General features: G+C 39.5%; 2 protein-coding genes across 3 annotated transcripts in view; one reads left to right on the top strand and one right to left on the bottom strand.

The window, feature by feature from the left end:
* Positions 1–483: 483 nt before the first annotated feature.
* Positions 484–1,839, bottom strand: LOC148131318 (E3 SUMO-protein ligase KIAA1586-like). Its single transcript, XM_087960007.1, has one exon. It carries the CDS (start codon positions 1,837–1,839, stop codon positions 484–486), a length of 1,356 nt encoding a protein of 451 aa, XP_087816133.1.
* Positions 1,840–15,657: 13,818 nt separating this feature from the next.
* Positions 15,658–24,911, top strand: part of SOAT1 (sterol O-acyltransferase 1) — a 33,216-nt gene continuing 23,962 nt past the window's right edge. The window contains exons 1-2 of one of the 2 annotated variants that reach the window (XM_026669216.2): positions 15,658–16,091; positions 21,702–21,842. In XM_026669216.2, coding sequence (XP_026525001.1) covers positions 21,722–21,842 — 121 coding nt within the window. In that variant the 5' untranslated portion in view covers positions 15,658–16,091; positions 21,702–21,721. The remainder of the gene's footprint in view (positions 16,092–21,701; positions 21,843–24,911) is intronic. The other variant, XM_087960886.1, reaches the window with a different exon arrangement.

Here is a 24,911-nt window from a genome sequence, read left to right as displayed (position 1 = left end):
TTCCGTCTGTAAGCGATTTCTAGCCTTCGTCTTCACATGTATTACTGCAGAGAAAATGCGTTCTACAACGGCATTACTCGTTGGTGTTGCAAGGCAGGACAGCACATACATTGCCAACTGTTCAAACGGCTGTTCACCCGCTTTGGACTTGTACTGCAACACCCCTGCCCAGAAGGTTGCTGTGTCACTTGGAATTCTTCCATCAAACACTGACTCCTCTGCCCAATGCACGTGCAGAATTCTCCGATACTGCTCCTCAATCACAGCTTCATTTGCACTTCGGAGATGAGGCATTGGCAGATCTTGAAATGGAACCCTGGCGGTCTGGCTCAACGCTTTACTCGGTGACAAGATTCTTAGACCTTTGAAGACTTCCATCTATGCCAGAAGGCGCTTCTCGAGCTGACTGAGGGCTTCACTCAGGAGGCTTGCACAGCGTGTCTTCATCTCTGTTGCCTTGTTGAGTGCGTCAGGGGAACGATTTTAGCTATTCACGACGGAACGAAGCTCACTCGTAAATTTGGTCCCATAATCAACTCTGTCCAGGTCAAGTGGTTTCCCTTCGCTGTCGATGATACGACCTTTCAAACTTTTGTAGTGCACGAGCAATTCTTGCACCATCTCCTCTGGGTCAGCATCAGTTGCTTGAAAAAAAGAGTTGATCCACTCAAATTCAGCGACGATGGGGGACACAAAGTGAAAGTACAAGGCGTTCACGGGATCTGACAACATCCCCAGGATCTCCCTGGCCTTGTACCGGCAGGAGGGATCGGTAGTGGGGATGACTGCCGAAAAGTAAGCCTTCAGCTCTTCCCAGTTGATAAGAATGTTGTAGATGACTTTGCCCCTCACCAGCCATTGCATTGCAGACAGCTTCTGGAAAGGAAGAGGTGTTCCCTTTCGCTCATCTGTAGCATCCATCACTTTGAACAGATCCGAGAATGCTTCTCTCCAGAGGATACTCTTGCTGAACCACTTGGGAATTTCTGCTAGGAGATACCCCAGGTTTGATGGAAGCTTATCAAATGCCTTCTCGATACAAAGTGCAAGCGAATGACATATGCATCGGTTCAGCTGACAATGAGGTGATTGCTCACGAATTCGAGACCACACGGAGTTGTGCTCCCCAATCATCGCAGATGCACCATCGCTGCTTAACCCGATGCAGTCAACCAGCTTCAGACCGAGTTCATCTAGTGTGTTCCTGAGTATTTCAAAGAGTTCTCTACCTGTAGCCCCAACAACGGGCTTTAGAGCAACAAATTCAGTCACAATATGTAACTTTGACTGGTTGAAATACCTGATGACAATACACAGATGCTTGTCAATAGCGATGTCTGTTGATTCGTCGATGAGGATTGCAAATTTTTTGTTCTCGACATCATGCTGTTGAGTCTCCTTCAAAGCAGGGGAAATTACTTTAGAGATAAGTTTACTGCACTTAGTGCGATGAACTTGAAGGTTTGCGAGTTTGCTACCTTTCCCATTCTTCTTCATAAATTCTGCCAGGTGATCAACAGTGGACATTGCGCAGTGACACGCTATAGTCACAGCAAGCTCAATTTCTATGCGTTTGGTTATCTCAATATCCTTGTCTATTTTCGGTTTCTGAAAAAAGGGTAATGCTGCACAATGAGAACTAGCACTTACTCTTTCTGTATGCCCCTTCGTTTTTTCATGGTCCGAAAGGCGAGAAAGATTTGGTGCGATTTGTGTCTTGCAAAGCTTGCACAATCCATGTTCACTTCCATCGCTAGATTTTGTGAGCCACAAGAACTTTTGTTCCCATGATTTATTATATTTTCTACCACTGTCATATTTCCCTTTCCATTTTCCCATCGCTGCTATCTTCCGTAGATGTAGAGTTGTTCACTTGTTCGGGGTAAAATATGGTTTAGAGACTAGGCTAACGCTAACGTAAGGCTTCCACTTGCTAATATACATGCGCTGTGCACATACACATTACACATAGCTGCCTTACCATGCATGCAGAGTACACGCACAATGCGTTTAGCTAGCTTACATGTACCACAGGCGTATTCTCTCGGTCACACATCCGGGATTTTCCATGACGCCGCGCGCCGGCTGGCGAGAAAACAATCCAATACTGAGATGTTTACATCCAGGTTAACATCCACTTATATTACGCAGCGCTGTTCACAGTCAGAAGGCTTCGGTCTGTGTATCGCATTGTTTTTCAGAGGTTTTCAGACGATCTGACAGTCATTTTCATGCGAATATATTGTATTGAAAACCGGTATTTGGCCAAAATTTCGATTTCATGGCCAAGCAACTTTCATTGGTGGAGGTGGTGGAGGAAGCTGGGGAAGGGCAGAGGCCGGCTGAGCAGTCAGAGGAGGATCCAGGCCCATCCTCTATCCATCCTAGGTCACGCAGGGAGGAGAGGATCAGGGAAAAGCGAGGTCTACTCAAGAGATTACCATAATCCTCCTCGTGGCTTGCAGGTGGGAGCTATGTATATAAGTTTGCAACTGTGCAGTTCAAATTGCTGAAGTCAATCAGTGTTTAGCTGGAAAGAGGCTTATCTTTGCTGGCATTCTTCCCATGGACTTTTCTTGGTTATTTTCCTGGAGTTTATAATTAGTTACCTTGGCTTGCTTCGGAACTCTCATCAATGCGGTTTGTTTTGGTTTTTTGTTTGCCTCATTATTTACTTTTGTGACTTTAAACTGTGCCTAATAAAACAGTGAAGTTAAGTTGAAGGCTTTACTGGACTTTAATATATGTTTTGGGTTTTGGGTTATTTTGAGAGACTACGGGTCATCACAATATCCCTGCCATCAATGTGGCCCTGCATTGGGCTAGAACTATATAAATCTATGTTTTGGTTAAAGTTTTAAATCTTTTTAAATTTAAATCAATAATTTCCCCCCTTCTAGTTCCTGCATTTCTGACATAAGACAAGACAAGCAAAAATTCTAGTGTTATTAGAAGAGTCTTCATTAGATACTTTTTTTTTCATTTCTGCCTTAGTGACGTTAGTGTTATATGAAAAGGCATGAGTGTTGCATCTCTCAGATTAATAAAACTTTGTCATCATTTAAGGATTTTTTTGCATATTATAATTTGAATACAAAAGAAAGAAGGAAGTGAACAATATTGTGAAAAGGTTTTTTAAAAGTACTGCCAACAAAGCATTCTTCATATGTGGGTATATTTGTGTTTCTCTGTGTGTGTATGTATTTTCACTCCTTTAATTCAGCTATATTAGATAAGTATTGCTCTGTCTCCATTCTTTCTTTTCTAATAAAATTGTTTAAGCGATCCTGGGGAAATAACTACAGAGCCACTGGAAGAGGTCATCCATCAGTTTGGGATATAATATCAATGATTAATAATTGCAGAAGTTTCATAATCATACATGCATGTTCCACATGAGCATTTCAATGAAACACAACTATACAATATTTCATTATAATCAGCCCAAACTGATCTATATCAGTGGGTTTATAGTAATTTGTTTATTAAGTTGCCATTAGCATCAACTTTGCAGATCATTGAGTGGTTAGGGCTATTCCCTTCCAGCAATGGAGAATAGGTCTTTAAGCTAGAAGTTGGACACAGATAATCCTCTTTTTTTATCCAGATGTACATTTCCATTCTATGGGAACATAATTTTTTAAAAATGTGCCATCTAAACATATTAAATTTGTCTCACAGTTCAATTGATAACCTGGCTGTAATAACATCCTTCCAAAATGGAGCAATAGGACATTATAAATATATAAACAGATGCTTGAATGAAGCATTAATCTCACTGCATATCTCTAACACTTAATGACTGTCTCAAGATTGTAATATATAAACAAAGGATTCCAGAAATCCACAACATTCTTTGTTGAACAAGATGCAATGAAAAAAACTATTTGTGATGACCCGTAGTCTCTCAAAATAACCCCAAACCCAAAACATATATTAAAGTCCGGTAAGGCCTTCAGCTTAACTTCACTGTTTTATTAGGCACAGTTTAAAATCACAAAAGTAGGACCTCTTTTTTTATCCTTATTTTATGCCATATACACACACCTAATCCTTACATATATCTGTGTATCACTACTATGGATTTATCCTATCCTCTTTTGCCTTTTAGTGTGAAGTCTATCTTTGGTCTATCCATTTGTACCAGCAGTTCCAACTGTTGTAGTATATTGAAGTGTCTTTATTTTTTAATGCCAAAGTTAATTTGTCCATTTCTGCACAACTTGAAATTTTTTGAATGATCATCTCCTCTGATGGAACATGAGGCTGCTTCCAACATTGTGCAAAAGCCAATCTGGCCGCTGTCAAAATGTGTATTATTATATATTTCACTTTTTTTTTATATTTGTTTATCAAAGATCCCTAACAGAAAGGCCTCTGGTTTGAATTCGATCTGTTCTCTTGTCATTTCTTCCAGCCAATTTCTAATTTTCTGCCAATATTTTTGAGCTTCTGTACAGGACCACCACATATGGAAAAAAGTTCCCTCTTTTTTTTTTTTTTGTGCATTTCCAGCAATTTAGACTCATATTGGGGTGCATCTTCACTAATCTCAAAAGAGGAAGGTGCCATCTATAAAACATTTTATAGGTGTTTTCTTTGTATGCTACCAATTTTGTAATTTTATTATTTCTACCCCAGACCTTTTACCATTCTGTTATGGTGATGCTACGTCCTATATTCCTACTCCAGGCTATCATGTTCCCTTTTACAATTTCTTCTTCTGATTCTACTTCTAATAAATAATTATAAAATTTTGTTTTATTTTTTTTGCCTGATCCTAATAAAATTTTATCTAATTGCTGGAGTTTATTGTTAATTCCAAATTCTTTCTTGTCCTGTTTATATCTACTTTGAATTTGAAGATATGCCCACTGATCAATTTTTAGTCCCCGCTCTTGAAGTTCTTGCCACGATTTCAAATTTCCTTGTGTATCCAATAGATCCTTATATTTAATCATTTTAGTGATATCCAGATTATTTGGGTGAATCATCGCCTCCATTGTTGAAATCCAAATTAGTATTTTTAAATAGTGTTTTTTCTGTATTTTCTTCCAGTTAGTTAAAAATGAGTCTCTGATTAGGTGTCTGTGAAAATATTTCTGGCTAGTTTTCCCTACATCCCATAAAAAAGCATGCCACCCCCTTTGCAAGTCATGGCCTTCTAAGAATAATATTCTCTTATTGGTTAAATTCACCCATTCCTTCAATCATACGAAAGAGGCTGCATTATAATACAACTCCCAATTTGGAAGTGCCAGCCCTCCCCTGCTCTTCATATCCTGCATTGCCTTTAAATTTATTCTAGTTTTTTTTCCCTTGCCAGATAAATTTTACAGTTATTTTATTAAGTTCTTCAAAAAAAAATTGTGTACTTTGATTGGGATCGTCTGAAATATATATGGGAATTTTGGAAGAATATTCATTTTAACAGCAGCAATCCTGCCTAATCATGAAAGTTGCAGCTTGCCCCATGTTTCTAAATCCTTCTTTACCTGTTGCATCAATTTATCATAATTATTTTCCTTAAGTGTCTTACAATGTGCTGTCAACCATATTCCTAAGTATTTAACTTTATCACTTGTATTCCCATAACTTCTTCTAGTTCTATTTTCTGTTTTTCTGTTAAAATTTTAGTCATTAATTTTGTTTTCTTCCTATTAATTTTAAGTCCTGCTACTGCTCCAAATTGTTCTAATTCATTCATCAATTTTTGTCCTTTCTATTGGTTCCTCAATGAAAAAAATCATATCATCCGCAAACGCTTGCAACTTATATTCTTCTTTCTTAACCTTTAATCCCTTTATGTCTGGGTTCTGTCTAATTCGCATTAGTAATGCTTCTAATGATAATATGAAGAGCAGGGGTGAGAGTGGGCAGCCCTGTCTGACTCCTTTTCTATTTTTATTGGGCGGGTATATTCCCCGTTTATTATAATATTAGCCTGTTGTGTATCATAAATGGTTGTTATAATATTTTCAAATTTAGTGCCTAAATTCATATTATAAATTTTTTGGATTAAAAATTGCCAATTTAAATTATCCAAGGCCTTCTCTGCATCTAAAAACATAAGTGCAATTTGTTTTTCGGGGTGGGCTTCGTAAAATTCTAAGACATCTAGTACTATTCTTAAGTTGTTCCTGATTTGTCTGGTCGGGAGAAATCCATTTTGATCTTCATATATATGCTCATTTAACATTCTTTTTAGTCTACTTGCTATAATAGAAGTGACTATTTTGTAATCAGTATTTAACAGTGAAAAAAAGGATAAAAAAGAGGTCTTACAAACTGTTGAAGATGTGAATGTTTTTAATTGTTTTCTATTTTTTTCTTTCTATTTTCTTCTCCCTTTCTTCTTTTTCTCTCTTTCATTTATGTATGTGTTCTTGGTTTGTTTTAATTGTAAAATCAATAAAATTTATTTTTTAAAAAATAAAGTGACAAAAGTAAATAATGAGGCAAACAGAAAACCAAAACAAACTGCATTGATGAGAGTTCCAAAGCAAGCCAAGATAACTAATCATAAACTCCAGGAAAATAATTGAGGAGAGTCCATGGGAAGAACGCCAGCACAGATAAACCTCTTTCAAGGTGAACACTAAAATTGACTCCTGCAAATTCTAACTGCGCAGTTGCAAACTTATATACGTAGCTCCCAGCTGCAAGCCACAAGGAGGATCATGGTAATCTCTTGAGTAGACCTCGCTTTTCCCTGATCCTCTCCTCCCTGAGTGACCTAGGATGGATAGGGGATGGGCCTGGATCCTCCTCTGACTGCTCAGCTGGCCTCTGCCCTTCCCCAGCCTCCTCCACCACCTCTGGAGCCACACTCCCATTCCCTGTTGGCTGTTCCTCCTCTTCCTCAGAGTCAGTCTCCACCAGGGGCATGACACTATTGAAGTTTCAACATATCTTCCCATTGTGCAGGCAAATATGGGAATATTTAATTCTTCATTCCATTCAGCCACTGAAGTCTGCCCATCAAATTGATCATCACCAACGGACTCGTAATTGTAACTTTGTTAAGGTCGTAGGCTTTCATAATTGCAATTCAAGTTTGAAATTCCTATTAAAAACACGCTCACCAAGTGACTTTCATATGGTCATGGCCTGTCACAAACTCCCAATTATCAGAATGCAAATGAGTGAGATTATGCATCCATCATAATCTCTAAATGAAATCAAAAAGTTCTAAATGAAATACTGGGTTGAAACTGTCTACCATTTTACTTTCAAAGAATAACTTTGGAATCAGTAGGGAGGCCAGAAGCCTTGCTGAACAAGTAACTTATGCTTAGCATTTGTGGTTTCCTTTGGACCACACTGTATTCCCATGTATTTATTCCTTTAAACGGAATACCTTTCATTTAATACCTACCTACCTACCTACGGATCTCTATTTGCACTTTTTGTGTTACTGTAAACAGTCTTCAGTCCTATGAAGTGGGCAGTATACACCTTTTGCCATCTTTCCATTACAAGGAAACTGAGGCAACGCTTTGGACATTGAATGCTATCTCTTAGCAATCTGTTTGTCCTCCAGTTCATTTGGATTTACTTTAATCTCCTGTGGACTTTATTATTCTAAATATATATTCTTTAGGATGTGTTTATTTTGTTGAACAACAGCTTGTGTTATTCTCTTATCAATTATAGAACTGAAGCCTGAAGATTAACACGGTATTTTTTTTCACATAGCTGATGCTGTGAAAGCAGATGTTTTGTGGATGGTTTCACTCATCCCAGTGGGATTCTTAATCTTTTGTTTGATACTAATGTGCAAAATGATGTGGCCGATGAGCCACAGCACATCAGAAGGAGAGAAGCAATAGCCCATTTTTTTTAACCACTTTCTTTCCAGAACTCTTCCATTTTTTTCTTCCACCACTGTCCAGCAGTGCCTCCTGGATATATTTACTGCTTAAATGAAATGAGGGGGCCACATTCAGTCATGTCCGGTCCCCACCTACTGCAGCTTCTGTCCTGTACTTCTTAAAATTCTCAGTTTGTCAGATGCAATCATGTGGTTAATGCATTTTGCATGTATCCCTTACTCTACAAAACAAAGTTTGCAATTTTTTGTCTGGTTTTAAAGCACTATATGTCATTATGTGTGACAGAAGAATAAAATAATTTTGTGTTCTCCATAAGCAGTGATGAAGGGTATATATTTAGAAAACTGCCACAAGAGCACACATTGAAATTTTCAGTTCTAACATTATTGAACTGTAATTCTCAGAATTTCAAGTCACTTGCCAAAGAACATTCACAGGATATTAAGTTCCACAGAGAAGTCATAATGGAGAAATCTGTGGTTGGATGACAATCATGACCCAGCTACAGCAGTCACTGGAGATCTTTATATCGCTCCTTAATTCTGAAATCACACGGAAGATGTTTACACAACCTAAGTGTGTGTATATAATTATAAACATACAGATATGTAACATTCACAAAACATCTAAATGAATTCTAATCAGCCTTCTGTAACTTGATGACCTCAAGACATACTGAACACGAACACTATCAGGCAATAAAAGCAGGAAATTAAGATCTTAACTCTATTTAATTGCCATGAATGGAAGCAAATATTCCCCGGAGGCTATGAACATGCCTTTCTGTTTTCAATAATTAATTTTTTTGAAAACAAGCCACGGAACCTGCTTGGAATATGAAGGATTGCGATCTCCTGTAGTAAAAGATTTCCTTTATTCCCTAAATGTTGGTATTCCTTTATGACACATGCAATAAATCAATTATTCTAGTTAGTTTAATTTTAACTTGGAGAGTCACAGGTTGTTCAGGTCTGCACCCTAAGTAGGAATGACTCAGGTATGCCAATATTGCCCTAGTTGGCTATAATTGCTATCTGCAGTAAGAATTCCATAGGTCATATAGACGAAGAATAATATATGTTTCTTTCACATTACAGTTTTCTTAAAGAGTTCCATTAACTTTATCTCATAACTACATACAAAAAAAATGAACAGGAAAAAAAAACCCCAATGACGTTATCCTCAAGTACATTTGCAACTGTTAAAACTGCCCATTTCTTTTTTCTTGATGTGATGGGTTGATTTGCTTCCATAAATCTAAGCAATTTACTTGGCCAGTAGTAAATAAGGCAAAATTAACAGTCATTAGCTATGGATAATGTATTATTTTAAACACTCAGTACCTGTTATAATATGTTAAAATAAAATAAATTTAAATAAGATAAAATTCCTTATCTTAGAGATCAAGCAGTTGCCTCCTTATTTATAGCTGAGCAAATGTCTATTTAGAGCTAAAATGGATATGTTTTTTCTATGCATAAGGTACATGTTTTTTCTATGCATAAGGTACATGTTTTCCTTTACGTGGGTATGCCTAAAACATACATCTTCCTTTACATAAGGTGTGCTTTGTGATGTTCTGGTTTGTTTCAAATGGTGTCATCTTTTTAATAAAATGGCCACTGCCTATACAATAGTTTAACATAGAAGAAAACCATTCCAACACTTTCATCCCGTCCTTCCCGCATTATTGCTATGATCTTACCATACCTACATCTCCCTGTGCTGCATTTTCCTAAATACCTGGAGGAAAGTGGATACTACTGGCCATCATACATTAGCCCAAACTACCATATTATTTGGGAAATCTGAAGCACATCTGAGGTATGGAAGATTGTATTACTGTTTTTCAGTGCTCTTCCTCAGCAAAACAGGTATAACAAATCTGAATTACTTTGAAAGTTATATAAGCCATGGTCTTTGCAATACAAAATCATATTTTTAATAATTTCTGTTCACATGATTAACTTGAAAGTAAAGCATGAACGCTTGCCTTTTGTTTGCTAGATGGATATTATTATTATTTTATGTATTCAATTTTTATCCCATTTTTATAAGTAATTCAAGGTGGCAAATATATATGAGTCCTTTTTCCCCACAACAACCACCCAGTGAAGTGGATTGGGCAAGAGAGAGTGACTGGGAATGACTCAAAGTCACGAGGCTGGCTTTCATGTCTACAGCAGGACTAGAACTCACAATTTCCTGGTTTCTGGGCCAGTACTTGAATTAACTTTACTCTATTGTTCATCTATAGCAGGGGTTCCCAAGCTGGGGTGCGAGACGATATTCCAGGGGGTGCGAGAAAGGTCCAGGTAAATAATAGGATATTGGTTATATGTTGGCATTTTTATTTATTATTTATTTCAGGGGGTGCGAGGTTCGAGTGAAATTTCTTTAGGGGTGTGGGGCGAAAAAAAGGTTGGGAACCACTGATCTATAGACATAATACCTGCTACTGGTAATAACAATACTTGCAATCTCATGTATTCTTATCTAGAAAAAGATACAAATAACATGCATATTTTTAAATAAAAAGGGTCCATTAATTTTCAAATTTCTAAAAAATGACATCAGGTGGCACTGTTTCACAAGAAAATAAATTGGCTCCAATCTATATAGCCTGTTCACAAACAGTTAGAAAAGTAGCAACTGTAGGTTCTTAGGTCTTAAAACATTATTGCTCAGCAGAGACTTTATTTACAAACACAGCCGTCAATAAACCTACCTTTCCTGAACATTTTTTCCAACTATACATTTGGGCTAAAAACCACTTGGAGCACAAATCATTAATTTCCTCATTTGATCCAGTGGAAAAATGATATTGTATAGCTTTGCTAGCATCAAATAAATTAGCATATCTGCCATCCCTTGCATGTCCATGCCTGATTTAAGTAGATTTGCCAATGACTACAAATTCCTCCCAAGCTGAACTAAAGGCTCTGGGTAACAACTTCTTAACTTAGCTGGCTTGTTCTTTTCAAAATTCTAAAAGGAATGACTGAGTCTATGAAACTGTTAAGGCCATGAAAAACTAAACTTTAAAAGAAAGATAAAAAGTCATAATCAGTGGTGGAGAAGAACTAAAAAACAAGTAGGACTGGGTTATTATTAGGACCAGCCAAAACGGCACAAAAATTTGCATGTTATCATTCTTCCTCTTTGTGTCCCCCTAAAAGCGAGGAATAGGGAAAAGAAGCCAGAACATGCAGTCAGATATTTCTGATCTGAAGTCTATGATTCAACATCAAGCCTAAAACTTGACATTATTAGCTACATTCATTGTATTGTTGAAGTTGAGTTATGCCTAATTTTAGGAACAAAATAAATGGTTGCTTCTCTGTTAGTGTTTGGGGATAAACCACTAGCAAAGTATGCAGCAGCAGTCAAGCCAGGCAGCCAAATGAGAGAGGAAGGGTTTTAGAGTATACACACACTGAACACAAACACTGTTTGTAGTTTAAATAGTTTTTAATCCAGTTAGAGTTTAAGCATTGTCAATCAGTCCGTATGTCATTCACAATATATCCATTCAGTAAGACTTACTAACTCAGTCCAGATAATAGTCCTTACTATATCTTTATCAGCCAATAAAGATATCTTCTCCTCCTCCGATGCCTTTCTCCAGAGGATAACGCTGGATATTCAGTAGAACGATCAAACAGTAGACAGTCGCAGTAAAACAGTAATAAACAGTTGTATCCAGCAGTAAACAGCAGTAAACAGTAAACAGCAAACGGTAAACAGTAAAACAGTAGGCAGTAAGCAGCAAGCTTTTTCCTGCTTCCTCTTATTGCAGTTTCTAACCGCACCCTTAATTGACTAATTACATGCAGTGTGGTGCTTAAAGTTACAAACACTTAAACTATGATACCTTAGTTTATATATTTATCCACCCAAACCTTGTTGGGTATCAATGTTATACCTAACATTCTCCCATGTTAGTGTTGGAAGAAATTTCCTGAGTTTGTTCCCATCTGGGACACATCACAGATGCTGAGAAGAAATGGATGCAGAAGCCAGCTGCCAGAAAGTGGAATTCTTTTAATGTAGGAAGACAAGAAGCAAAAAGTGACACAGCTTGAGCATTTCTGGCTTGCAAGCAGCTTGGTGGTTGAATCTGAGCCTTTTATGCTTAATTCCCCTTCGAAGTTCCTGCAGCTTGATGGATTTTGGTGGGTTTCTGATTGCCCTGGGTTTTGTTTTCCTGGGTTAATATCTTGGTCCCTGGTCTTTTGTTTTTCCTGTCCCAAGGGTTAATCCTGGGGGGGGGGGGGGCAGGAAGAGGGGTTTTTGGTTTACCTTGAAGAGTTTATTTTTAGCCTGATTCTTTTATCTTAATGGCTCTACTTAAGTGTTTGTTACTTTTCTGTTACTTTTGTAACAGCCATTAGCAGGGCTGCTCTAAGTTTTCCTTTCAGCTGGTGCTTCTTGGTTTTCTTAAAGGGGTAAGGGTTGGCTGGAGTCTCTTAGCACTGTTTTCTGAGGTGCTGGTGCTGTCTTTTTGGGTGTACTTCCCACATTGGAAAACACAAAAGTTATTACATTTCAATTTGTCTCCCGCCCTAGGAAATGCCCTGGCTTGGAAGAAAGCAGAAACAAGGAAACATCTATCTTGAAGCAGCTATCTTTTCTAATACAACAATGGAGACTTTAACTGGAATTTGGACAACTTTCCCTGATTTAGCATGCTTCATGATTTCTTTTCTACCAGAATCCTTTTTCTAAACTTATTTCACATTTAGGAAGCTCCTCCTGCATAGAGGATTTACAGGTAGAAGGGCAGCAATTTTTATTTATTTATATTTTATTTTATTCTACTCTACTTTATTTATGCTCCTCTTTTTAAAAGAAGCAATGCTTCCTTCCAGCAATGAATGCTATATTTTACACATTAAGTTTTGTTGGCTTTAATATCCCCCCACCCCAAAAAAGGGATATTAAGCACTTTTAAATTGAGAGTCCAAAATGCTAAAACATTCTTTGCACCCAAATGGAATATTGGAAAGAAATTACAATACGTAAAGTTACTCAAGGCTCCTTTGTTTATCTGTGTGTCAGGATGATAAATCTGAAAACTGAATAGAAGAGCATGAGATCTGCTGTTTGGGGGAGAAAATATGTTTGAAAATGGGTTGGTTAAAAAAATCAATTTGAAAATGTAATTGCAGCAGGTTTAGAATAAGTTTGCAACTGCTATAAAGAAGGGCAGAAGTCACTTCTTTGGCAATATTTTTTTTTCTCTTTAATTAAATTGTTTTCTGCAGGTTTTTCCTTTTTTCTTTGATATATTTCTGTATTTGTTTTCTAGCTCAATTAAAAAAAACTCTTTTAAGATACACATGTACACATATACACACACACTTTAAAAATGGAGTAGATCTGGCTGGAGATTGCAGAGAGAAGAAATTCCCTAATGCATTCTTAGTGTAAAGGAGAGATAGCTCAGCAAATGCTGGAAAAATTAGAATGTTCCATTTAACAGATAACAGATAAACAGAGTTGGAAGGGACCTTTTAGGTCATCTAGTCCAACCCTGCACTGCCCAAGCAGGAGACTCTACACCATTTCTGACAAATGGCAGTCCAATCTCTTCTTGAAAGTCTCAAGTGATGGCGCTCCCACAACTTCCGAGGGCAAGCTGTTCCATTGGCTAATTGTTCTCACTGTCAGAAAATGTCTCCTTAATTCTATGTTGAATCTCTCCTTGATCAGTTTCCAACCATTATTCCTTGTCTGGCCTTTGGGTGATTTAGAACAGTGGTCGCCAACCAGTGGCCAACTGATGGACCGTGAGAAAATTTTGGTGGGCCACAGAGAAATCTCACCCCCAGAGCACCCCCCCAAAGTAATTAATCCAGGCTGTTCAGAAACACAAGGCATGCCACCCACATGGCCCACAGGAACCCTCCCTGCCCACTCACTCCTTACCCGGCAAACTTGCCTGCTAAATTGCTGTTTTTCCTTTTTCTGACCATCATCTGTTCTGCTGTGCCAGGAGATTTAGATTAGCTAGGAAGCAGGAAATGGTTGGATTTCTTGCTTTCTAGCTAGTCTTTAGATCTTCCGCTCTGCTTTTAAGCACAGCCGAACCTCCCTTAGGACTGAAGGTTCTGTTATTCAGTGCAGAAGGCAAGCAAATTTGAGAGACTGAGCTAGCCGATGGCAGATAGATAGATCACTGAATGATTCTGTGAGCAACTCAATCTGCCTGCCTGCTTTGCCTGGTTTTGGGTAAATGTTGCTCTTTTTTTATAAAAAAAATCAATATTTATATAAATATTTATAATATTTACATACAAGCCATGCCCAGCCAGTCACATGACCACCAAGCCACACCCACAAATTAGGCCACACCCACAGAACTGGTTAGTGGTCCCTGGGATTTAAAATTATGAGTTTGGTGGTCCCTGAGGTCCAAAAGGTTGACGAACCCTGATTTAGAAAATAGCTTGACCCCTTCCTCTCTGTGGCAGCCCCATTTCAAGCCCCTCCACTTTCCTTCAAGGTCATGTGAACCACAGGCCTAAAATTAAAGTATTTATGTATTCAATTTTTATGCCATATTTATTTTTTTTATAAATAACTCAAAACAAATGCACCTAATAATTATTTTTTCTTGTTTTCTCCACAAGCAAACCCTCTGAGGTAGATTGGACCAAGAGAGTGACTGGTTCAAGGACGTCCAGCTGGTTTTTATGCCTAAAGCAGGACTAGAACTCACCATTTCCCGGTGTCTAGTATTAGAAGAAATTTCAGAATCCATTACTTTTCTTCTTTCCCTATTTTCTTAAAAGAGTAATTAACTACAGTTTAAATTATTTGACTTAAAGCACACATTTGTATAAATTTTGATGAAAACAGCCCATTTTTCTTGTCAAGATATATTCTTGGATTCCTTCGCTGAAAAACACTGGCATGAGTCAAAAAATGACTAAAATAAATGACTCAAGGACATTGCAACACAGCATTTTCCAGAGACTGATGTTGCTGATAAGATTGCATGTATTTGGACCAGATTACTTAACCTAAAATGTAATTCATCAAAATGTGATTAGATGACATATAAACTAATACACCCTACATTTAAGATAATGTTTAGCATTTGCAACTGTGTCGTAAGCTACTGCCATATAAAATCATTTGACTGCCTTAGCCCTCTTCACCATTCTTGTGTCCTCCAGTTACATTAAACTACATTACCCCATCCAGCTCATCAGATAAGAGTTGTCATCCAATCATCTCTTATGGTTGATAGGAATTGTCACCCTGAGCTATCCTTGTTTGAGCCCAACACTTTGTACAAGTTAGGCTGACCTGAATGACATGTGAACCCAATAAACCTGGCCAGAGTTAAGTCAACTCCATAGGCTGTGTTCACATAGTCATACTGAAGTGACTAATCATGTTTTACCCTTAAGAGGCTGAATGAATTTGATCAGAGTTAATTTGTGTTTCGATGTTTCGTGCAATTCAGACAACCATACAGTAGCCAAACACCCAGCTCACCTTTCCTGGTCTTGTGAGAGAAGCGGTGTTGAATTTCGGTGATGGGAAGCCTTTGGAGAATTCCAGAACCATAAACTATCTTGAAAAGGCTGGATGCGCTTTTGACTTCAGACCTCAAGCTGACTCAAAGGGCAATCTTATTTGCCAACTCTGAATATGAATGCGAGTCCTGGGAGCAAAACTCCGTGGGTGAGAAAGAGAAGAATGATACAATGCCCAAACGGCTTAGCCACGTCAATCAACGGAAAACTACAACTTGTGAGTCACCAGAATATATATATATATATATACACCCTAATACTAATTCATTCGTTTCAATCAGGATACATTTGGATAGGAGCTCAGGGTTCAGGAGGGCGACTGCCTCTGGGCCTGTGCGCTGAAAAAAAGCTTCCTTTCCCGCCAGACTGTTCCCCAAAATAGGGGGCCCCGGCAGCAGCGAAGACGCCCCCCCACCCCACCCCCGCTTCTTTGGCGGGTAGTAATTTGCCCGCCTCCTCCTCGTGCTTAGGAACAACCCGAACCCGGATTTGGGAGCTGGGCGCAGCCCGACCGCTCCTGCAGCCCACAGCCAATGGGCAGCGGCGAGGCTCGTCCTTTTCTTGAGTGGGTTTCCCCGCCCCCTCAGTGACGAAGGCGACGGAGAAGAAAAGCGCACGGTGGCCGGCTGTTTTTCTCCATCGCGGCGAAAGGCGCAAAGCTGGAGAGACGAAGCGGAGTCGAAAGAGGTAGCTAACGGTTCGCGAGGTAAGGAACGGGAGAGGCGAGAGAGGCTGAGGTGGCTGGGCTCCCCTCTCCTTCTCCCGCCCAGGCAATGCGGAGCAGGGGCAAAGGGGACAGGAAGCAAGGGGAGCCGGGCCGCTTCCTCCCCTTGTGCTTAAGGGCTGAGACCTGTAGCATCCAACCCCGGGGAGCTTGCGCCTTTTTGCCCGACCTATTTCTGCGCCCCGGAGGGATTCCTCTGTTCATTTCAACGGGATGTAATCTCAGGGAACGGCGTAGGGCAGGATGATAGCCTCGGGAGGACCCGAGTTTTCAGGTTGTGTTGCTTCTCTGATGTTCTCTTCCCCCGTTTCCGATTTGTGCACATGGTTGCGGGAGGGTTGTGCAATCTGCATTTCCCCCATCAAGGATCCAGAATAGAAGGACCGGGGGCGGGGGGACTTAATGGGGTCGTGGAGGAAAAGAGAACAAGACGAAAGAAAAGTACCCTGTGGCTTCTTCCTTGATTTCGGAGTTGTGCGGTGCATATAACTCTACACTCAGCACATTCAGCCGCCTTCCTAGGAAGTAGGGTGGGGGTGCGCTCTGCTGGATAGCCAGTCTGATCGTCATTTTTACACAGCCCACTTCTCTCTACCAGCTGGGGATGGCCCATCATATCTGCATGGCATTAAACTGAAGAAGGTTGAAGTTGCACCTACCAGCAAGATCTACCTGGGTAGTGCATGGGTGAGAAATCACTTGGCAATTCTGGTTTTTTGTTGTTGTTTTAATATAGCCAGATGAGGAAGATGAAGAAAATTGGCAAACAATTTCTGTAATTAAAAGTTAACTGAGTGACTTGGGCTCGTCACTCTCGGGTAATCCTACCTCATCGGATTGTTGGTTGTACAATAGGAGTCTGGAGCATTATTTACACTGCCTTGAGCTTCTTATGATATTTAAAAAGCTCATATGTTTATTATGGCATAATAAACTAATAGAGACAAAGGTAACTAGAAAGAATGTTTTACTGTTGCACCTCAAAAATATTTCAGCTACCATGGATTTGAAAGAGTGGGACAAAGAGAAGTGTGGGTTGGGGAGTATAGGAAATCCCACGGTAGTTGAGACAGTCTGTCTGTAAATGGGATAACTGGGGGAATTTGCAGGCACCCCTGAAAAGAATTGGACCTAGTCAAAATACTTTCCCATTTCTTGGATCCATTTCTAGGGGAGAAGTGATGATATTTGCTTTTGCTGAAGAGAACATGTTCTTAAGCAGTTCCAATCTAATTATGATTTCTTACGACTGTTCCCTCCTTTTTTTTTACTGCTATTAAAGAAATGGCCCTGCTGAACACTGCTGATTTTTAACACTTCCATTTTAGGAGTTTGAAAAACTGACTGATGACCTCCAGGTAGTCTAAACTTAAATTCAACATTCTCATTTCCTTTTGCAATCTTTTCATATGATCATGTGTCTGCCTTCTAATGCACTTTGTCACACTTTTTTTTTTGTTTGTCAAACATAGAGACTTCCTGAATCTAGTTCTGTGGTGAATGCAGTAGCTCCCTGCTCCTCTTTTTTGTTGCACAATATTTTATCTTTCATCATAATCTTCATCCAATAGTCTCAGCCTGATGCCTTTCAAATGTATTGGAGAGTACCAATCTCACTCCCCTTAATCAGGTTAAGGGCTTGCAGAAATTTGAATTACTAAATTTGGAGGGGTTGCTACAGCTAAAAATTGGTTAGGTCACAGCAGATTAGCATCTGTATGCAAACAGAAGATGTTTCAGCTTGCATAAATACTTTTAAAAAAAAAGAATAACAAGAATAGTTTTGACAATATATTTTGGTGTATTTTTATGTTTAAATATTATTTGCTTTGAATAAAAGTTGAAATTGAGCAATGCATACTTAAAGTGCAATGTGTGAGTTAAGAAACTAATATAGTTTAGATTATATACTTAGTTTAATTCACGGATTAAAACAGGTTATTTTAAACTGAATGCATCTAGTATAGTTTAGATTATATACTTAGTTTAATTCACTGATTAAAACAGGTTATTTTAAACTGAATGCATCTTGTACAAGTATTATAGCTAAGACTGAATGGAACAAAACATAAGTCTAAATGAGCTTAATTTATATATTTCATCTAATATCAATTCTTATTTTCAGTGATAAATTTTTTAAGTGATAGCAAGTGACTTATCTAGTGAAGTATGGATACTCTGAAAATATTGAAAAAAGTTGTATATATACAGTATATTAAATGGCCTTTAATACATTAGACTCATAATAGACATACTGTGATTTCAGAAATGATGCATTAGTTCTACCAAAGTTCTCTCAGTGGTATGATGCTTTCATTTTATTCCAGTGAGAATCCTACTATTGTTTGAAAAATGGTTTGTTGAATAAGATGCAATGAATGTACCATAGCTGTATCCAGGAAGGCCAAAATCTAATACGACAAACTACATTCGTCATGTGAACCACACACATCTATGTTGTTTTAAAAACAAAAGGTTCAAATAAGCCCAGTGTATTGATGAACAGAGTTCTTCTTGTTTGGAGAGGTCTAGAAGAAAAGCATTCAAAACATCCCCAGGTGCAGTTTTCTGAATCTTAAGTTCATATTCTCTCCAGCTCCTGGTATTAGGGTTAGGGTAAGGTTATTAGGGCTGCCACAAAGACAAGAAATGGTTGGAAATTAATCAAAGAGAGAAGCAACCTGGAATTAAGAAGAAATTTCCTAATAGTGAGGACCAGTCAGTGGAACAGCTTGCCTTCAGAAATCATGGGCACTCCATCACTGGAGGTATTGAAGAAGACACTAGATAGTCACTTATCAGAAATGGTATAGATTCTCCTGCATGAGCAGGGGACTGGACTAGAAGACCTCCAAGGTCCCTTCCAGATTCTATTCTATTCTATCCTATTCTATTCTAAGCAGGGCACAGGTAAAAGATATAGCTAAAAGTAACTTTGGATTTTGCACATAATGTATGCCATGAGAAGTTTATCACTTGGAACGTGATAGTTCTAAATAATAATACAGGCTGGAAGATAGAATAAATAATGGAAAAGATATGTTGAGATTCTGATTTTTCACATTTAAAATAAGTTCTGGGATTTGGGAAACCATCTCAGAGGTTATTATTAAAATGACAGAGTGAGTTACTGGAAGTAGCATGCTTCCCTGTTGCTCTAGGTTTTAATCCAAGGAAGCCTCTTTTGTACTGTTACTGCAGGAACTGCCAAGAGACGAATCCTTGTTCTGTCTCTAGCAGATGGCAAAGCTATAATTTATAGAAAGAAATGGTAACTTGGTGGATTAATAACAATTGCGTGTTTGATTAAGGATGAAAACAGGTGGTTTCAGCAGGCCTTTGTCTTTTACTATTCTTAAAAACTGTAGATGTCATAACTGAGACAAAAGTTTTAAAAATGTGGTGGAAAAATACTTTTCAAAACAATGGTAGTCCTCTACTTACAACCATTCATTTAGTGACCATTCAAAGTTGCAACAGCACTGGAAAAAGTTATTTATGACTGGTCCCCACACTACAACTGTCATGCCCCTGTTGGAGACTGACTCCGAGGGAGAGGGAGGTTGTGGAGGAAGCTGGGGAAGGACAGAGGCTGGCTGGGCAGTCAGAGGAAGACCTAGGCCCACCCCTTCTCCATCCTAGGGCATGCAGGAAGGAGAGGATAAGGGAGAGACGGCGTGGTCTACAGGGAGGAAAGAGCCGTGATTCTCTTCATGGGCTGCAGCTGTGAGAACTGGTTAAAAGGACAGACATGTGTATGGGCCAGGCTGGAAACAAAGCGTGGAAATATCTTTAGTCTGTGGTTCTTCTCTGAGTTTGGCGTCCTTCCCAGTGTGTGTTCCGATATCTGTGGATGTCTTCAAGCCCTTATCTTGCCTGGTTCCCTTCATTGCTTCAGTGTGGTTTGTGTTGTTTTTACACTTGATAATTTATAGGCAGTTTTAGTTTAAAGGGCATTTTCTTCTTTTCATATCTGCTTGTGGGAGAGTTTTTTGTCTCCAGTCAAGGATATTTGGAGCTTGGAAGCAAAATGAAGGAATAAAAGGGGCTTCACCTGTTTTTGTGACTGTGTTTATTTTGTGTCCCACCCTGGGCCATCACAACAACCATAGCAGCATCCCCACAGTCACATTATCAAAATTTGGATGCTTGGCAACTGGCATGTATTGGCACATGGTCCCCATTTCCAACCTTCCCAGCCAACGTTCGACAAGTGAAATCAATGGGGGAGCCCAGATTCCCTTAACAGTTGCAGTGATTTGGTTAATAACTGTGGTCATAAAAGTCATAAAAACGAGCCCAACTCACCTTATTTAACCACCTTATTCAGCAATGGAAATTCTGGTCCCGATTGTGATGGTAAATGGAAGACTGTCTGTTTTATAACAATTCACACCTACTGTTTTAAGTGGATAAAGTAAGATGCTTGTGTATATAGGTTTTTTACGGATTGTCATGTTAGTGCAAAACTATGTGCCTAATGCAGCACAACAGCTATCCGGTGGATAAAGATAAAACTCTTATGTAGGCTTGCATTGACTCTTTTGTTGTATTATCTGGTGAATAAAAAGTGGCTTCCCCCAAAACTGGACCTGGTGACTTCTCCCTGCAGTGATAATTGAGAGAAAAATGGGGTATTTGTATGTATAGTAGTTGTTTTATATATCCGTAAAACAAGGACAGGGACAGATAAAATCTACAATCCCTTAAGCATAACTACAGAAGGTGATAAACTCTACTGTATTTTTACTTAATATATTATTCTTTAGCGACCCATAGAACAAGAATATCGGCAGAAATAAATACCCTGTAGTTTTTATTCTAAATAATGAATGCAAAAATAGTTTTTTTTTGAAGGAAAGCATATCAGTATTTTGAATCAAGGCCAAGCCATAGCTTTCTCTGACCACACTTCTTTCTTCCAGCTCAGAAAACGTTTCTAGAATCTATGAAGACTAGGAACTTATTCTAAAGAAGTAACAAAGACATTCAAGCTTCTCTGAACTTTCCTTTATTCAGTAATATCAGGAGCTGCATGTATTTTATGCAACTGCACCCATCTGCACCAGTGGTGGGATTCAATTTTTTTTTTTACCATCGGTTCCGTGGGCGTGGCTTGGTGGCCATGGCAGGGGGAAGATACTGTAAAATCTCCAGTCAGAGGTGGTATTTGCTGGTTCTCCGAACTACTCAAAATTTCCTCTTATCGGTTCTCCAGAACTGATCAGAACCTGCTGAATACCACCTCTGATCTGCACTCAGTTTTAGCAGAAGTTCAAGAGGTGAAGTTTGATAAATAACTGTGACACCTTCTAGGGATTCTAAGAACCTACCTCTCTCTATATGTATGCCCCAAGATTTGAATTTTTCTCCCATCCATTTGTTGTAAGAAATCACTTGCTGTCCTTTCTTATTCTGATCCGTTGGCGGCACCTGGCCTGTCTTAAGTAGACTTAGGTGGTGCCAGACTGCTAATTTTGCATTTCACTAGTTTCATCCCTCAGTGCCATGGAATATAATAACAAAAATTAACTGCTCTGTCACAAGGTGATACATTTTATATTAACTAATTGTTCCTTCCTCCCCTCCCAGTGTCTTAGTTTTTTGTAACCATGGTGGGAGAAGACAATATATCTCTAAGAAATCGCCGAGCTATGTACGGCACTGCAGAAGAGAAAGATGACTTACCAAGCAGGCTGGAAGAAGACTGGCCGTCGTCTGCATCAAGCAATGGTAAGATTTCATGATTAACTGCATGACATACAGCTTGTTCTTACTTGTTTAATGATGTATTTCTATTAGTTATTAAATCTTCTGGTATTTGTAAGAGGCATTTCTTTTCTGTTTTTAAGTTTTACACATATGTCAGCAATTATTTTCTACCTTTTGTCAAACGGAGGCTTATACCTGAGGTAGGCAGCTACTGTTTCCAGATATTTTGGATCTCACCTTCTATTAGCCTTGACTGGTATGTCTAATGGCTAGTGGCAGCCGTACTCCAAAATTTAGTTTGTGCATTGAAGAAATTATACTTTAAAGCTGGCTTTGCTTTCTCACCACATTTGACTTTATAAGCTCTTACTTTATAACCTCTTTTTTAACTAGGATGATGACCATTATTTTGGTTTACCAAGTGTTATTCATTTATTTACTGATAGGATTTATACACTATCCAATTTGAACATGAGGCTGATCAACAAACAAAAAAAGGAACATTAAACAAACGTTGCAAAACTAATGCAGACAATCCACTGCTTACATTCTGAGAGATTATCCGGATGTTTGTTTTGTTCAAGCATAAAAAATATGTTCAATGCAGTTCTTGCCTTAAATGGGAGGTATTCCAGTAAACTTTGGGTGGGCCCAGGAGAAGCAATGGGGGAGGAGACAGGGAGCAGGAAGCTGGCCTTTTCCTGCCTTCTCCCAACTTCCTTTCCCGCCTTCTTCTGCCAACACCCAGGGTTCTACAGTTTATATGGGGTGAGAACTGTCCTGTACTTATTCATAACTTCAGCTTAGAGGCTCCTGGAGGTTGGAAGAGGATAGGTTGGTTTCTGTGGTGCCACCTATGTATGGGGGTGCAGTGGAAACTGGCTTGTTACTACCTTCTCCTGCTTTCCCGGTGCCGACAGGTTTGTTCGTATTGACGAAGTTCATAACTCGAATGTTTGTTAGTAATGTCTGTATATCATTAAAACCAAATAAACAGTGAAAGGCAAATGTAGTGTAATATATTATAATTCCTAAAAATGGGGAGCCTACTAGGCACGTCTCCCTGTGTCCTATAAGACAGGGATCCCCAACCTTTCGACGCCGCGCCCGGTTCGGCGTCAGCTGGCGCCGCGCCCGGTTCCGGCGTCAGCTGGGCGCCGCCATCTTTTTGACGAAAAATCACTTCCGGTGCGTCACGGAAGTGATTTTCGTCAAAAATAGCGGCGCCAGCGCTTCGGTGAGCTTTTTCGGTAGAAATGGCTTTCTACCGGAAAAGCTCACCAGCGCTGGCGCCGCCATCATCTTTTTGACGAAAAATTGCTTTTTACCAAAAAAGATGGCGGCGCCAGCAACCAGCGGCCCGGTAAGGCTTGTTCCATGCCCGGTACCGGTCCGCGGACCGGCGGTTGGGGACCCCTGCTATAAGATGATGTTTCAAAGAAGAAATCTGGAATGTGCCTTTCCTATCAGAGTGCGTGGAACAAGCAAATATTTGTGAGACCAGATGGTTCTGTAAACATCCCAGTCCTTTGCCATGTAGGGCTTTATTGGTGATATTAATGATACTTGAATTGTATTTGGAAGTTATTGGGACCCAATGCAGTTCTCATAGTAGAGGTATGAAATATGGGGATATAAGAAGAAATGTCCTTAACCATCCATTCTGCTGGCATTCTGGTCCAGTTACGGCTTCCATGTGGTCTTCAAGGGTAGCCCCATCTAGGCAGAAGGTGCCGAAAGGCAGGAGTAACTATGAGGAGAGTTCCAAGATTTAGGAGTATGCCCAATCGGCACACGAAACAAAATTGTACAAAAGCTTCCCCGGCTATAGTTATCACAGGCTCTTCAAACAGCTGTGAGTCCAGGAGGAACTTCAAATTGCATACTGAATCTGCATGAGGCAATTCAACCCCTCTCAAAGTCAAGGATAATCTCTCCAGACCAGTGGAGCCAAAACCCAAAGCAATTTGGTCTTGACAGGATTGGGCCAAAACCTCTTGGTCATCCAGACCCCTGCCACCTCCAAACATTGGACAGAACCTTGACATGTTGACTTAAATGGCCAGAGGCAGAGGTGTACAATTGATGATACTGCACCCTGTATAGGTGAATGGTTTTCCCCAGCAGTTTCAGGTAGACAATAAAGAGGAGATAACAAAGAGCTCTGTGGCACCCAGTAATACAAAGACTTAGGAGTAAACCTCTTCTTCCTCCAACACTGATTGCAACCATCTGTAGACAAAGGACAAAAACAACTACAAATAGTGCCCCCCACTCCATTCCCAAAATGGTCAAGGAGGACCAGGATGGATACACTGGCTCAATCCCAAGTCTGCCTCCCAGAGGTCATTCACAAGTGCAACTATTCTTTAAGAAAGCTGTTAAGACTGCCATGTAAGTAGGAGTCCTCTTATGATTGTTTGCATAATGCTTGGCACCATATTGTATCTATAATTTATTGTATTACAAGTAGTCCTTGATTTATGACCACAATGGAGCCCAACATTTCTGAAGTGAGACATCAGTTGAGTTTTCCCCCATTTTACAACCTCTTTTTGCCACAGTTGATACTATAAGTTAATAACCAGGTTGTTAAGTGAATCTGGTTTCCCCCTACAGTCACAATGTCTGAGTTAGACAGCCTTATACATGTTATAAATAAAACATCTAAGGCTATCAGTACTGTATCTGACTGAAAGAGATACCAGATAATCTGCTTCCTTGAGGATCTTTTGTAGTTGTAGGTGAACTACCGTGTTTCTCCAACAATACGGCCTCCACCAATAGGAAGACCCACCATGTTTTATTGGCATAAAACCAAATTAAGCCCCTCCCCCCCAAATTAAGGCCCATATTAAACATGGGGAATGGCGGCGGGGGCTTGCCGTTAGGAAGTACTTTTGTTGCATGCCCGGATATGCTGCCTGCGTTGGTGGGGCACTTCATATCGGGAGACCTTCCGCCACCGTTGCTTTCCCTTCTCCCTTGCTGCCGTGGCGTTAGAGCAACCGTGGCGTTTGGCGCAGCCACGTGCAGTCAGTCAGGGCTCCTCCCTGTAACCGGAGCCCTGAGGAGACACTTGGCTTCAGG

This window comes from Notechis scutatus, chromosome 3, assembly GCF_049901735.1.
Source record: "Notechis scutatus isolate UNSWTSFEM ecotype Mainland chromosome 3, rNotScu1.2, whole genome shotgun sequence".
In the NCBI taxonomy this organism is placed as follows: domain Eukaryota; kingdom Metazoa; phylum Chordata; class Lepidosauria; order Squamata; family Elapidae; genus Notechis; species Notechis scutatus.
The sequence above is the reverse complement of the archived record's forward strand: the minus strand, read 5'-3'. Positions and strand labels throughout refer to the sequence as shown.